This window comes from Rhinatrema bivittatum, chromosome 15 (assembly GCF_901001135.1).
Source record: "Rhinatrema bivittatum chromosome 15, aRhiBiv1.1, whole genome shotgun sequence".
Classification (NCBI taxonomy): domain Eukaryota; kingdom Metazoa; phylum Chordata; class Amphibia; order Gymnophiona; family Rhinatrematidae; genus Rhinatrema; species Rhinatrema bivittatum.
In genome coordinates this window covers 25,901,221-25,917,229 of record NC_042629.1, presented here as the reverse complement: position 1 = coordinate 25,917,229, position 16,009 = coordinate 25,901,221, and the positions used below count along the sequence as shown (strand labels likewise).

General features: G+C 40.1%; 1 protein-coding gene across 2 annotated transcripts in view; it reads left to right on the top strand.

The window, feature by feature from the left end:
• Positions 1-13,170, top strand: part of C15H3orf85 (chromosome 15 C3orf85 homolog) — a 29,744-nt gene extending 16,574 nt beyond the window's left edge. Inside the window, exons 1-4 of one of the 2 annotated variants that reach the window (XM_029579257.1) lie at positions 961-1,192; positions 4,208-4,341; positions 10,519-10,604; positions 12,682-13,170. In XM_029579257.1, the coding sequence (XP_029435117.1) occupies positions 1,144-1,192; positions 4,208-4,341; positions 10,519-10,604; positions 12,682-12,760 (348 nt within the window). In that variant the 5' untranslated portion in view covers positions 961-1,143 and the 3' untranslated portion in view covers positions 12,761-13,170. Of the gene's footprint in view, positions 1-960; positions 1,193-4,207; positions 4,342-10,518; positions 10,605-12,681 lie in introns of those variants that run through there. The other variant, XM_029579256.1, reaches the window with a different exon arrangement.
• The last annotated feature ends 2,839 nt before the right edge of the window (positions 13,171-16,009 follow it).

Here is a 16,009-nt window from a genome sequence, read left to right as displayed (position 1 = left end):
TATGCATGATTAGGAGGGAAAGCACATGATCTTAAAACTTACTGTCTTGTATTAAGCCAACCTTGATTATTGTAACTATCTCTATCATGGCTTTTCTTCTCATTTACTTCATCGGCTTCAAATAGTTCAGAACACAGCGGCAAAAGTTATTTTTGGTAAAAAGAAATACAATCATGTTATACCACTTCTACAAGAACTACACTGGCTTCCCATTAGTAAGCACATTAAGTTGTTTAACTTTCAAAGTCCTTCGATGGAGCACCCCACCTTATTTAGCAAAGGTTTCATCTCAATAGGAACTTCTAAGATTGTGATCTAAATGGATTTCTTTGGGAGATGGCATATGGGAAACATACTTTTTCTATCTTGTTCAATGTGTATGGAGAAATCTTCTTCTGATTGATTTACATATGGAGAAAGAATTGTTACAATCCAGGAAGGGGTTAAAATCTTGGCTTTTTCCAGAATTTATATTTGAAGGTTCCTGATCTTAATTCTCTTTTCAACTTTTTAAAGATGACTGAACTGTTTAGGTTTTTTAAATATTATGAATTGTTTTTAGGATCATTTATAGTTTATTTTGTATAATGTTAATATTTCAAAGCTTATTGTTTTAAGGTTATTATGTAACGATTATATATATTCTTTATGTATTAAAACATTTTCTTTTTGTCTATCGCTTTGATTTAATGTTCAGAAAGGTGATTTATCAAATGTAATAAACCAAACCTCATAAGCCCTGGCCAGCTCAAGGGACTTAAATCCGGATCTCCTGCATGACAGTATGCTGACCTGGCATTGAGCCATTGGGCTTGGACCACTCCTCTGCCTGTAGTTCTAATTTATTTGCAAACGCCAGATGTGAATAACTCGTTTCAGACTTATGATGCAGTATCACCCTGAGTTAATGAATGTCAGTGTAGTGCTATCATGCTCTAGTCAGTTGAGTCAATTTCCCAAGTCCAAAGAGCAGTGCCACAGAGACTTGAAATGGTGACTGTGAATGCAGCCCTCCGCTATCCAGACCTTGCTCTGTATTCTGTAGACAAGTATTCTGTAAATGATTTTTAGGTCAGAAACTAGTCAGGTACGCATAGCCATAAGGTTACCGGTGCATGAGCAAGAAGATTATGCTGATTTACCATGACAGGGACTGCGAGTCAGATTATTCTCTGTGCTGTACTGCTGACAGGTAAGAGATTTGCAATTTCTTCATCTTGCGAGATTCCTAGATCTTCAGGCTTGCACAGAAGTGGTGCTCTGCTGCAAATACTAATTGATCAAAAGGAATTGAAGATGTTTGGCATAGTCCCACTAGTTACAGCCATTTTCCCAGGGAAGGTGGGGGAGACAGAAAGAGTAACAATTCAAGAAAGCCTGGGATATACTGAAAGGATCCCTAATTGTAAAAAAAAAAAAAAAAAAAAAAAAAAGTGATTAGAAACTGAGGTCAACTGGGGCCTACAGCACTGCTCCAGGAATGAAATTGGTCTAAGATGGGACTAATGGTCCTGATCTGCTATCAGATTCTAGATATCTGTTTCTGGTGCAATTGCTTAAAGTGGAACAGTTGCAGGTTTGCCTGGTGGTTCAGGCTGTGATGCAGCATGAGGTTTCCAGGTTCAACCACCCCCTTACTCTGTCCATTGGTATTGCTCAGACCTGGATGCCAGCTGCTGCTGTTAAATGTTGTAGGACGTTTCTGATTAGATCATGCCGTATGAAAACTGGATTGGAAAAATAACTGGTTTCCTTTTTTATAAAGAAAAGAATTCTTCAGCCCGAGGTAAGACTTACCCAAACGTGTGTGTTTGTGAGCTCTTGGGACCATACTCCAACCCTCCCTTAAAAATGAAATAAAAATCAAATCAGAAAAGAGATTTGAATGATTTTGTAGTGTCAGGTGACATTTTTGCCCCTAATGCCGCTGTTAGCTTTCAATGGTGTGTTATTTCTTTACAATTCTAACGTGGCCCTTTAAAACTACTCACTGCCTCGGTATGCCTGACAGGATCAAAGTCTCGATGGTAACAGCTGTCAGCAACGGTCTTGTGGCCTGCAACCGCCTTCAGCGAAAAATGTGAGTCTGCAAACATAGCAGAGTCCAAGAAGCTGCAGTCACAAAGTACATCAGATGAAAAAATGGGGTCATCTCGGCCGACTGGTAGTGCTGATGATCTCACACTGTACCCTGAGCTTTGCCATGGCTGGCACAATGCCCTCAACAGTGGTAAGGGAAGCAAGTGCTCACCTGCTGCTAAGAGGAGGGTTCCGCCTTTTGATCAGACAAATGCAAAACTTAACTTTCCCAATCTATTTTGGAAAGTGTCTAAAGCCTGGTCCATATAAAAGGGAAAAAAAATATTTCCAAACCAGAGTTTTGAGCCTACATTTTAACACAGTTGAAATGCCAGCTCTTATACCAAGAGAAAATCCCAGCATATTGATTCCTCCCATGGAAAACTCTCCCACAGTTTTCATAAGAAATTACATTAAGACTGTTTCCTATCTTCCCCTGAATGTTAAGTTCTTCTGCTCAGATTCCCCAAAGCTCCTGACTGCTTGGCCCGCATGTTTTGGACTTAAGCAGAGTGGCATTTGGAGGCCTCCCTGCTGCTTGTCAGTAAGTACACATTGAGGCGACTGGTTCTCGGGATTACATATTAAAGATTATAACACCTGTAATATTGCCCCATCACTTTCCGGTATCAGACTCTAGAGAAATTCTGTACTCATTGAAATGGAGAATGCAAAGGCAGAAAAAGATCGCAGGGCCCATCTAGTCCGCCCATTCTCGGAGAGCCCCGCTTATTAAGGTAAGCTCAGAAGGAAGGAAATAAATGTTGTCAGTTCCAGGATGCTCTTGGTTCACAAAAAGCTGGTGAACAAATGAATGCTATTTCCTGTCTCTTTTTCACTTCCTGCCCAAAGCTAAGAGGAATTTCCATGTGATTGCCACATGGTGTGCTTTCAGAATGCCACTTTATGTGAAGGTCATCTTGTTCTAGTAAAGTCACTTTAGGCCAGATGTACTAAGGGGTATTTTCCCCACTGTGTCTGGGTGGGGAGAACAGCTTAGTCTTTCTGGCCCTTAATTGGCTGAGTAAGTGAACAAGCTTGTCTGCTAACAACTCTTTCAGTTAGCTTGTGAGCATAAAGGACGGTTGGATCAAGCCAAAAGCAGGGCTTAAGCTTTAATTTACTGCAGATATTTAGGAACAGTAATGGCTTATCTATTCTTTATTAGGGAGAGAGGGGTAGAGGAGGGCCATGCACTGAATAGATATCCAGGGGAGGACAACTATCAGGCCGATGCAGTAAAACCTGGGGGAGAGCTGGCACTCCGAGGCGAGTGCCCGCTCTCCCGATGCCTGCCCAGGCACCTCTCCTGGGTGCGCAATTTTGTATTTAAATTAGGGCCCACGCTAATAAGGAGGCGCTAGGGACACTAGTGCATCCCTAGCACCTCTTTATTAGCGGAAGCAGGGGCTATCAGTGGGTCTGACAACTGCGGGTAAAATTAAGCGGTTTTCGAACCTGCTGACAACCACAGGTTTGGAAATTGGATGCCGGCAAAATTGAGCATCTGTTTTCGAACCCGCCAACTGGCAGGCAGATCTTTTTTTATTTTTGGTGCCTCCGACTTAATATTGATATGATATTGTCAGTGTGTACAGAAAAGCAGTTTTTTTCCTGCTTTTCTGTACATCTTTCCCGGTGCTTTCTATGGTTAATGCCTGCCCTTGGCCGCACATTTTACTTTCAGTATTCCGGGGGTAATAACTAAGAGGCTTATCAGTGTGCATTTGCATGTGATGAGCGCTATTAGTTTCGGGGTGGTTGGCCATGCATTTTCCACGCGCTAATACCCGTACAATATAAGGGGTAATAGTGCGTCTAAAATGCGCATCCAAAAGGGGGCTAAACATTGCGCTCAGCTGAGTGTACTGTTCCGTATTGGCCTGTTTGTTGGATAACCACAGGACAGAGTCTGAGAGCAAGTCCAAAACATTATTAAAACTAACCACTTAGACTGAGGTGAGGTGTTTCAGCTGGTTTCACCAGAGGTACCCCAGAAATGTAAGAGTGGCAGAAAAGTGTGATAATAGGAAGGATAATCTCTGCACCCTACTCAAAGGGGCCCCTGTTTTGACTTTGCAGGGGTTTCTTTTAGCAAAATATTTAGTATATCACGTTTGTATTTCAGAGGTGTTAGGAGCACCATTTCTGCCTGATGAAACAGCCAATCAGTTTTTACGACTCAAACGGCAGGCGCATTCATGGAATTACTGGGACCCTGAATACAGCCAGAATGCATGGGGATATACAGTTACGGAGCAGGTATTCTCAGGATTTATTTTTAATTTGGTCTAAACCAAAGTAGGTGATGGTATCCATTGTTGATACTGGAGAGCCAGTGGTCTGATCCCGCATTGAGTGGCAAGACTCTGCTCTGAGCAGTTGTGGTGGGGAGTGAGTGCGGGTGGGGGACCAGAGGGATGGAGAAGAGGCGCAGTATGGGGCTTGAACAATGGGTGGGATCAGAGGAGAACCCACAATACGGTAATTTTGCTGTTTAGTTTTTGGAGGTACAGGGAATTATTCAGCTGAATCTGGCAGTTAGTGGAATCGCACCCAGTTGATGTACGAGTGACCACATGAATAACATTGATTATTGTGGAGAGAAGTGCATTATATAACTCCAGCAGGGTATTATATTTTTTTCTTACTTTTTTGTATGCCTTCAGTGACTCAGCTCAATCATTCTGGAAGTCTTCCACTGGCACTGCATAAATATGTGACTACAGACGTTTGGTTTTCAGCTTTTGGGTCTGCTCTTGTGCTCTGTTTTTCAAACCTTCTCTGCAGTTGTGAGAGTGGGTTAATAGATCATTCTAATTAGGGTGACTGCATGGATAAAAACTGTGGTTTTATTTTGTGTTTTTGTCCTATTTTCTGTTTATTTCATCTTTTCTGTTTTAGCATGTGCTCAAACAATGACATTTTGTTGTCTTTTGTACCATTTCAGATGGGAAATGATACAAAATGAAACATGTTTATTTTTCTATCACTTTTAAACCATTAGACAAGCCCTAATTCAAAGGGGCTTGATACACTGAGGATTTTTTTTCCCCATTCTCTTCTGGGAGAAGACCTTGATGAATCTGGTCCTAAATGTTGACTGAACCCTAGCATGTTTAAAGATACAATCCTAGAGGCGCAGTCCAGATGTATTTCACGCATTAAGAAAGATGGAAGGAAGGCAAAACAATTACCATCATGGTTAAAAGTTGAAGTGAAAGACGCTATTTTAGCCAAAAAAAAACCCATCCTCCAAAAATTGGAAGAAGGATCCATCTGAAGAAAATAGGATAAAACATAAGCATTGTCAAGTTAAGTGTAAAACATTGATAAGACAGGCGAAGAGAGAATTTGAAACTAAGTTGGCCATTCAGGCAAAAATCTTTTAAAATATATCTGAAGCAAGAAACCTGTGATGGAGTTGGTTGGACCATTAGATGACCGAGGGGTTAACGGGGCTCTTAGGGAAGGTAAGGCCATTGCAGAAAGACTAAATTAATTCTTTGCTTCCATGTTTACTAATGAGGATGTTGGGGAGATACCAGTTCCAGAGATGGTTAGAAGGGTGATGAGTCAGATGAACTGAACCAAATCACTGTGAACTTGGAAGATGTAGTAGGCCAGATTGACAAACTAAAGAGTAGCAAATCACCTGGACTGGATGGTATGCATCCTAAGGTTCTGAAGGAACTAAACATTATTAAACATTATTAAAACTAACCACTTGAAATTTCTGATCTATTAGTTAAAATTTGTAACCTATCATTAAAATCATCCATTGGCTACCCTCCAGTCTTCAGGTACAATGTCACCCCAATATTTAAAAAGGGCTCCAGGAGTGATCCGGTTAATTATAGACCAGTGAGCCTGACTTCAGTGCCAGGAAAAATAGTGGGAAACTATTCTCAAGATCAGAATCGTAGAGAATATAGAAAGACATGGTTTAATGGAACACAGTCAACATGGACTTACCCAAGGGAAGTCTTGCCTAACAAATCTGCTTCACTTTTTTGAAGGGGTTAATAAACATGTGGATAAAGGTGAACCGGTAGATGTAGTGTATTTGGATTTTTAGAAGGCGTTTGACAAAGTCCCTCATGAGAGGCTTCTAAGGAAACTAAAAAGTCATGGGATAGGAGGCAATGTCCTTTCATGGATTACAAACTGGTTAAAAGACAGGAAACAGAGTAGGATTAAATGGTCAATTTTCTCAGTGGAAAAGGGTAAACACTGGAGTGCCTCAGGGATCTGTACTTGGACCTGTGCTTTTCAATATATATAAATGTTTTGGAAGGGAATACGAGTCCGGTTATCAAATTTGCGGACAATACAATATTATTCAGAGTAGTTATATCACAAGCAGATTGTGATACATTACAGGAGGACCTTGCAAGACTGGAAGACTGGGCATCCAAATGGCAGATGAAATTTAATGTGGACAAGTGCAAGGTGTTGCATATAGGGAAAAATAACTCTTGTTGTAGTTTCACGATGTTAGGTTCCACATTAGGAGCTACTACCCAGGCAAAAGATCTAGGCATCATAGTAGATAATACTTTAAAATCGTCAGTTCAGTGTGCTACAGCAGTCAAAAAAGCAAACAATGTTAGGAATTATTAGGAAGGGAATGGTTAATAAAACGGAAAGTATCATAATGCCTCTGTATTGCTCCATGGTGAGACAGCACCATGAATACTGTGTACAATTCTGGTCACCGCATCTCAAAAAAGATATAGTTGCAATGGAGAAGGTACAGAGAAGGGCAACCAAAATGATAAAGGGGATGACAGCTCCCCTATGAGGAAAGGCTGAAGAGGTTAGGGATGTTCAGCTTGGAGAAGAGATGGCTGAGGGGGGATATGATAGAGGTCTTTAAGATCATGAGAGGTCTTGAACGAGTAGATGTGAATCTGTTATTTACACTTTCGTGAAATAGAAGGACTAGGGAACATTCCATGAACTTAGCAAGTAGCATACTTAAGACTAATTGGAGAAAATTCTTTTTTACTCAACGCACAATTAAGCTCTGGAATTTGTTGCCAGCAGATGTGGTTAGTGCATTTAGTGTAGCTGGGTTCAAAAAAGGTTTGGATAAGTCCTTGGAGGAGAAGTCCATTAACAGCTATTAATCAAGTTTACTTACAGAATAGCCACTGCTATTAATTGCATCAGTAGCATGGGATCTGCTTGGTGTTTGGGTAATTGCCAGGTTCTTGTGGCCTAGTTTGGCCTGTGTTGGAAACAGGATGCTGGGCTTGATGGACCCTTCATCTGACTCAGCATGGCAATTTCTTATGTTCTAACATCAGGAGGTCTTTCTCCAACAACTTTGTGATCTCTCCTCAGTCGCCCAGGTCCAATTCAGAACTCCGTTCTTTTTATGCACTTCACTTCTCTGATAAACTGGAATAATTTGGGGTGCAAATAAGTATCATTCTATCACAAAAGAAGAGATCGAAAAGGTGCACCCTATATAGAGAACAAGAAAGTAGTGCCATAAAACTGTCTGTACACTTATAAATGTAATTGGAATAGTTGTGAACTAGCAGGGGAATTTGCGAAAATCAAGAAGCCCTAGAATTTTTTTCTAGGGCTTTTTTGGCCTTTTTACCAAAGGGAAGAGGCTTATGAGATCACCGTGGATTTCTGTCCCTTTAATAGCATTCCTATGTACACCAAAGTTTCCAGACATGTTGGGGGCAGAGAGGGAATCCACATATATGCATGATCCCAGAAATTAGGCTCCATTAATCCTGCGTGGAATTAAAACTCCTAGATTGTACTTTGAAGCATTTGTGGGAAGCCTCATTCATTGTAAAGATACTTGAATCTGGTGGAGGAGCAGATACTTTTTGGAGGTTTTTTTTTTCTATATTTATTTATTTAATGCTTTTATATACCGACATTCATTTGCACATCACATCGGTTTACAGTAGAACACAGGAAATATGAAAGGAAATTACATCTTAACAATTTGAGTAACTGTGTCTTAACAATTTGAGCAACTAAGTAATCTGAAGTTTGAAAAGGAGGTAGGAACATACGAGACCAAAAGCAGACAGGATCAAGAAGCTATAAATATTGTAACTGTAAAGGTCAACATGTTGTAGGGGGGGATAACAGTTTCAGGAAACGTGCATGCGGGGGGTGGGTGGGGGGAAGAGTTTGTGTGTCTCAGTGCGTGAGGGAGTTATTGGTAGGCTTGTTTAAAAAGTTTTGAGGGTTCGATTCAAGTCTTAAGTCAAGTCAAGGGGCATTGTGTTCCAAATGGTGGGACCAGTAAGGGAAAATGCAAGGAGAGGTTATGGGTAAAGTGCTGTTATTGGCAGATCTTGTGCATCTTGGGGGGGGGGGGGGGGGGGGGGGGGGGGTTGAAAGTGGTATATAGTCTGTGACCTTCAAATGTTAAGATTTTTAATTGCTAAAGAATGATTTGATTAATACTTTAAATCATAGTTCAAAGTATCTGGACTTTGTTGTTTTTTTTTCACCAATTCCCCTATCACTTGACCGTCCTGTTTACATTTATACTGTTGTCCTGCTCTATAACAAGCGCGATTGACCCCTTCTAGAATCTGTGGTGACCTGGACTTCGGGGAGCCCTGCAGCTGTTCTCCTTAGAGGTTTTTTGAGGAGGAAGGCAGATGTCACAATATGTAGAGTGGGCAGCGGCAACAGTCAATTCCTTTGCTTTCAGCTCCTCCACCCTCATGTGGTGGTGTTGGACTGGCATGATCTGGAATAGAATTGGTTAATCTGTTGACTTAATTCTTTGTGTCCTGTGATATTCCCCATGGCCATTACTTTTGTCTTTTTGAAGACAAGAGTGATATATCTTCCCTCTGCGAATCCAAGAAAGGAGATTAAGTCAAACTCTATACAAGAACAGTCTATTGTGGTCACCAGAGATAGGAGGTTGTCAGGATCCTTTTCTGTATACCCAGATACTGATTCTTTGTGCCTGGGGTGGTTTTCCTGCTCATGTAATGTCACAATTTTCAGTGTCTGTCTTGGCTTTGGCACTCTAGCAGCTCTTAAAGGCACAGTATCAGCATGCTTGGTCATTCTCATTTTGGGATGTTTAATTTTTTTTTGGCTGCAGTTATAAACATTTTTCCCCTTTAAACAAAGCAAAGAAGAAAAACTTTTCTAAATCATTAAAAACATAATTTACAGCACCTGCTTTACCAACTATCTATGGAATCCCTAAGCACTTTGTATTAGCAGTTCCCTACAATCCGATAAAAGAACTAAGGGAGATTTGTGAACCATCATTGTAGTGCACTGGAATGACCTGTGTTATTCCTTTACGTAAGAGTAAATTGTGTATAGTGGGCCCAATTAAAGTCTCCCTTCCTCTTTTCCAATGATGTTACGATGCATTTTGCCCCAATTTGCAAAAACTGCTTTTAATCTGAAAAAAGAGAATGCTGTGATGCCTAGAGGATATTACATCTGATACTCTGAGCCTTCTAATTTTCTTTTTAATAAATGTTGATTTGGCTTGCTTTTCATGCCAATACAGTGCTAAGACCGCATAAGGTAAATGCTGGAAAAGTGATGTCCAGAGTAATCAGTCTCCCTGAGGAGGGGTGGGGAGTAAGATAAATCTGTAAGCAACAGGTTCTTTTCAGACAGAAACCAGTACTGCTGGAGCTCTGGAGATGCTGCTTCTACATTATCTGCTAAGTTCTTTGCTTAGCTGGGTTCTGCCCTCCTTCCAGTTGAGTAAGGCCCAAATACAAGGGGTTTTCCTTGTATTCTGCTGCGATTTCCAACTCCCTTAAGGGCAAAGTATGAGTGAGTAGCACAGCATAACACCTATTTGGAGTGACTTTTGTTCTTTGGGCCAGCCCAGCTTGGGGATTCTCAGCCCCCAGGAGGGAAGTGGCACACATTGGTCAGACCTAGGTTACCTGTGTACGGGTGTTTTGGAGGGGGCTGTGTTCCAAGGATTGTTAGTACAATGACTTGGGATACACAGAAGGTAAACCCCCCCCCCCCCCCAAAAACACAGAAAATCCCCGTGCAATGAACGCAGACTCATGGTGTCAGAACCTCATCAGAGGCCGGTTCTGATTGGGCCAAAAATGTGCATTATCACTTGGCTTGATTTATCCAAATGCACTGATGTCTTTTGTTTAAAAAGAATTCACATCCTTCATTTTAAAAAACATTGCAGCGTAGGAAATGCAAATTAACCTGTATCTTTTGTAAGTGTGTGCATGAAGTGGTATAATACTTACGCATTATCAGCTTCGTTAGGATATTTATGACCCTTGCTAGCCTTTTTCCGATTACAAAGGTGCCAGTTTGACATCAGCATGTGCAGTTAGGCAGAGGAAGTGCCCTCATATACTTCAGATATGTCAGTGAGGCATCCACAATAGGCACTCTGCAGACGTTACAACCTCCACATGTGTTTTTCTGTTCCAGGTTAGCGAATACTGGAACGCTCTGAGGACCATGGCACAATATTACATGGATTTAGGCTCTTTTGCAATTGATCCAACTACAGCCCAGTAAGTTATAATCTGTTACACTCAACTCAAAAAGTACAAATGGGATGAATGAAATATGCAGAGAGAGGGCCCTCTGTGAACAATTTATTTCTTATGTACTGCAACACTAGGACCAGAGTCCTACCCAGTGCAGTAAATTTTGCCTTTGGTGGCCATTTCCTTTAAAAGAGGAGCTTTTCGATAAATGGGCACGATTTTTCAGAGTTTCTGCAATTGTCTTTCTTTTTAAAGAAGTTTGCATGTCTCTAGTGAGAAGTTGTGAGAAGAGTGAAGGCCAGGGAGGGGTATCTCAAATCAGTTTTAAGTTTAAGAAAAAACGTGGCTGCATGAGGAGATGAATGGTCAGCAGTAAAAGGGAGGTGATATTGCCCCTGTATAGGTTCCTGGTGAGACCTCACTCGAAATACTTTACAGTTCTGGAGACTGCAGCCTCAAAAAGAAACAGGATGGAGTCTGTCCAGAGAGTGGCTACTAAAATGATCAGTGGTCTTCTTTCTAGAGTATATGGAGATAGATGTAAAGATCTAAACATGTACACCCTACAGAAAAGGTGAGATAGGGGAAATATGATAGACATTTAAATATGTCAAATGTTTCCATGCATAGGAGGTGAGCCTTTTTCAATGGAAAGGAGGCTCTAGAAAGGGGGTTCATGAGATGAGGGTGAAAGGGAGTAGACCCACAAATACCCTTAGCAAATATTTCTTTATAGAGAGTGTAATGGATGCATGGAACAGTCTCGCAGTGGAGGTGGTGGAAATAAAAAAAAAAAAATATATCTGAATTCAAGAAAGCATGGGATAAATACAGAGGATCTCTGAGGGAGTGATGGGAATTGTAAAGCTAAATTAGTTGGGTAGATGGATAGACTAGATATGCCAAATGATCTTTTTCTGCCATCGTATTTCTAAGTTCATATGCCATCTCTGGGTAGGTTTGAAACTTTCTCTTGGGATCCTGATTGATGGCTTGGTCTGGCTTGGAAAAACGGGTACCTAACAGTTGTGTCCCCTTCTTCGCTGTAGTGTTAGTCTGTGTATATGAAGATTTTGCTGTCTTGAGTTTCTGGTCTGTTGCTACTACAGCATTGTTTGTCACACAGCCTGCATTGGATATCGTTCACCATTGTAATAAAGGAGCATGAACATGATTCTCACACCTTACACAGTAAAGCAAGCAGATATATGGAATGCAAGAGGCTAGTCTCATAAGCATTAGGGTGGTTCAGAAAAATGGTATCTGCAACTTATGCGCAAACTTCTATTTCTATATATTTAAGGGTATTGTCTTGACCACTATTTAACACTATTGAAATGACTCAAATGGAACACATGTCTCAGAACTGTAAGCGATGCATTTTCCTTTGCAATTTGTTAATGACATTATTTTTAGGCCTGATTCACACCACCTGTACAGGCATTTGTTGTCCGCAAGGAGATGTATAGCTGCTGGAAAATACGTATACTCAGATTAACCTTTTCTGGCTCACTGATTCTCTTTTATGAATCTCCATATATAAATTGCCTTTTCTAATAGATAATCAAAAATTACATACACAAAATTCAAATAAAATAAACATCAAATAAACAAACAAGACAAAACAAATTTAAATAAAACACAATGAGCTGCACAATCAACTAAGATACTCTTGCACATTATTAATGTGAATAGCCAAGTCTTAATGCTTTTTCTCAGTAAATATCTCCAAAGGTAATACATTATAAAGAAAAGGGCCCTTCATCTGTTAAATTCAGGAGATTAAAAATGATCACACACTTCATTGGGTAGAGCTGAATGTCTCTCGAGCCAGCTCAAATATCTTTTATATTGCACAGAAATACCATAGGTTCAGTGTCCACAAATATTTGTCAGTTTATGCCTCTGAAGAACTTTTCTGGCTTTTACTTGTGCTTCATTTTATGTTTGCAGTAGGCAAAGGAATCTTGGCTGGGGACCAGTCAAATATTCTATAAATGAAAATAAAAGCTCTCTCTCTTCCTTCCCCCTGCCCACACTTAATTAAAAAAAAAAATAACTTGAAGTATTCTGCATTCACAATGCAATGTTCATCTTCCAGGGGCCACATCAAAGCATATATGGAGATGCTGCGGGACACCAGCACACATCTCCAGCGGCAGGCCCACGAACAGAGCTAAGTGTCTGAGGCCCGCAGGAGTACCCTCGTTGGAGCATCTAGAGCAGGAGTGGACAAAGCTTTGGGCTGATGGCCAGATGAATGTCCCTGCTTGGATGAGGGATTGATGAGAGTCCAGGACGAGGTGGGGGATCCCTCACAGAATTCCAGCAATGGCTTCCATCAGGCTGTAATTTATAAGAATGCCCAATGTAGGTTTTAACATATTAGTAGAAAGCCTACAATGTAAGGGGGTAGAGCTGATAATTTAAAGCTAGTAAATGTTTAAATGTGCAAGCCCATAGGACTATCAGTCCTTCCTTGGCTGATATTTAGGTTTTATCAAAATATTGAATATGGGAGTTGAATGAAACCTTTTTTGTTATTTCATTTAATTATATTATGTATCTAAATAAAAATACCTAATCCAGGTCAAAGTGTCTGAGTGCTTTTCTTGTCAGAAAAGTGTGTTTGATAAAGTAGTGTGACTATTAGATTACATACAGGGCCAAGGTGCACACACTGGCTTTGAAGACCTAACAGAGATCCTTCTGTGAAATCGTGGCGTGTCTGCTTTCTGGTGTCCGTCAACTCACCCTGTGCCCACTAACACATGGCTTCAGCCCAGGCTGGGCTGTGCTTATTCAACTCAGTGCAATACTTTATTTGTTTTGACGTTTTGTATACTGTTCCAAAAGTAAATCATAATGGGTTACAAGATCTGCATACATATTCATTGTTAATGGTCATATATTGTGGATTAGCAATCACCTTTTGGTTCACCACCACAAATTACACTAGATACTGTATATTCTAGTTCATATTTGTGCAATTACTATTGTATGCCATGTATTCATATTCATGGTTGATTTAAAATGAATACAAGATCTAATCATACTAATATTGTACATCATATCATTCATAATTATTGCTTGCTCTAAAAACAGTGTGCAACCTTATTCGTTACTTATTGCTTACTCTATTAACATCAGTTTACATCACATCATTCATTACATATTGTTTACTCCATTAACATTAACCTTGGTACAGATTATTGGTCTTTTTTGTTAAATCCTATGCTTTTCTGAAGAGCCATATGTTCAGTTCATGCTTGAAGATCTATCTGTTTGATTTATTCACTCTGGAAGGGAGTTCTACAACCTGGGGCCTGCTATGGAAAACATTCGGTCTCTTATTTGCATTAGGTATGTTTTCAGAGTTGAAGGTACCATAAGCAGTCCTTTGTTTTGTGATCTTAGATCTCTCTGTGGTGTGTAGTTTTGAATTGTCACTCCTAATAAACTTGGGCTAATGTAAATGATATTGAATATTAGTATTAAGACTTTAGTGAATTCTGGATTGTAGGAAGCCAGTGAAGTGCAATCAGAGGGGTGATGTGTTTGAATTTTCTTGTTCCTAGTAAGAATCTTGCAGAGGCATTTTGAAGTAGCTGTAGTGGTTTTAGTAGGCTTGATGGTAGACCTAGTAGAAGTTACAGTAGTCTAAGTTTAAAAATGAGTGTTTGTAGAACATTATGGAAGTCTTAAAATGTTAACAAGGGTTTCAGTCGATGGAATATTCTTAGCTTAGAGTACCCTTTTTTGATTAATTTGCTTATATGCTTTTTCTTCGATCTGAATTCCCAAGTTGCGTACTTGATCTGAGAGAGTAATATCAGTGATTCCTAGGTCTAGAGTTGGCGGTTTGATTATTATTGTATCTCTTCTTGGGGGGTTTAGAGTTAGTTTCAGTTGAGAGTTTTTGTTGTATTTCCTTCATGTATGTAGACAGATGATGCAGTTTTGTCGAATGGTATATTGTATGTCTGAAATAGCGGAAGAAGTTGAGTCCTAGATTTACGAGTAATGTGCATATAGGCAGCAGATATATGTTAAAGTGTGGCTGAGAGTGCTGATCATTGAGGGATGCCTGTATTGATAGGGAAGATGTCAGAATTTGATTGTGTAATTTGACTTGCAATGTCTTATCTTTTTTAGGAAAGAAGACAACTGTTTGTTAACATTCCCATCTATTCCAATTTCTCTTGGTTGGTGGCATAGTAGTGAGTGTCCATATGAGTCTTTTGTCTGCTAATCCAAAAAACTTCACATGGAGGTTTAATACTTCTCTACTGGGGGACAAATGCTTTCCTGACCTTGTCAGTGAGGCAGTTCAAGAATTTGATACTTATAATCTCAAGCAAGATTACACACCGGCATTTAGATAGGAAGCTTTTAAAGCATTTTTCAGGGGGGAAATAATTAGCTTCGCCCATTACCTTCAAAAACAAAGAAAAAGAAAAGTCTTGTTATCAGCTAAAATGTAGGACTTGGAAACCCAGCATATGCAAACTTGTTCAGCATGTACCCTTAAAGAAATAAAGCAGCATAGGCGAGAGCTACAATCTTTGAAATTGGTAAGGTTGGAAAGGTTTTGAAGTATAAAAATCTAAAATTATATGAATATGGAGACAAACCTGGGGCCACCTTAGCTAGATTGGTTTAAAAAAAGGGCTTGCACATCATACATTGTGTAAATAAGGGGGAAATCGGGTACCCTCACTACAAAATCTCAGGTAACTGAGTGCCTTTGTGCTGTATTTCTCTAATCTTTATAGAGACTCTGATGGGACTAACCTAGGTGACATTCAGTATTTTCTGCAGCCATTTGGACTACCCTCCTTTGCTGATGCACAAAGAGACAAGCGGGTGGCACCCATTTTACTACTCAAAATACAGGCAGCTGTGAAAGCCCTGGCAGGAGGAAAATGACCAGGCCCACATGGTTTCTCCATTGATTTCTTTAAAAAGTACTCCACCATAGATCTCCCGATATCTTCTACTGGTTTTTTAATGCAGCTGGAGAAGAGGGACACTTGCTAGGCATCATGACTGATAAGATAACAATGATACATAAGAAAGGGAAAGATGTATTGGATTGTGGGTTATACTGACCCATCTTTCTCCTCAACATAAGATATCAAAATACGGACCAAGGTGCTGCAACTCAAGTTGAAAATGCTGCTGCCAGATTTGGTTCTCACTGACCAAACTGAGTTTGTGAAAGGTAGTCACCTTTTCAAACACCAGGTGACTATTCAGTCTCTTAGCTGAGGGGAATGTCAGGTTTGATAGTCTCATTAGACACAGAAAAGGCATTTGATCTCTTGATGTGGCCTTTTCACTTTGCAGTCTTGAATATTCTGGGTTGCCTGCTTTGATTTACTTCCTGGATTAAGGTCATATATGTATAGCCAAGTGCTCACCTCAGT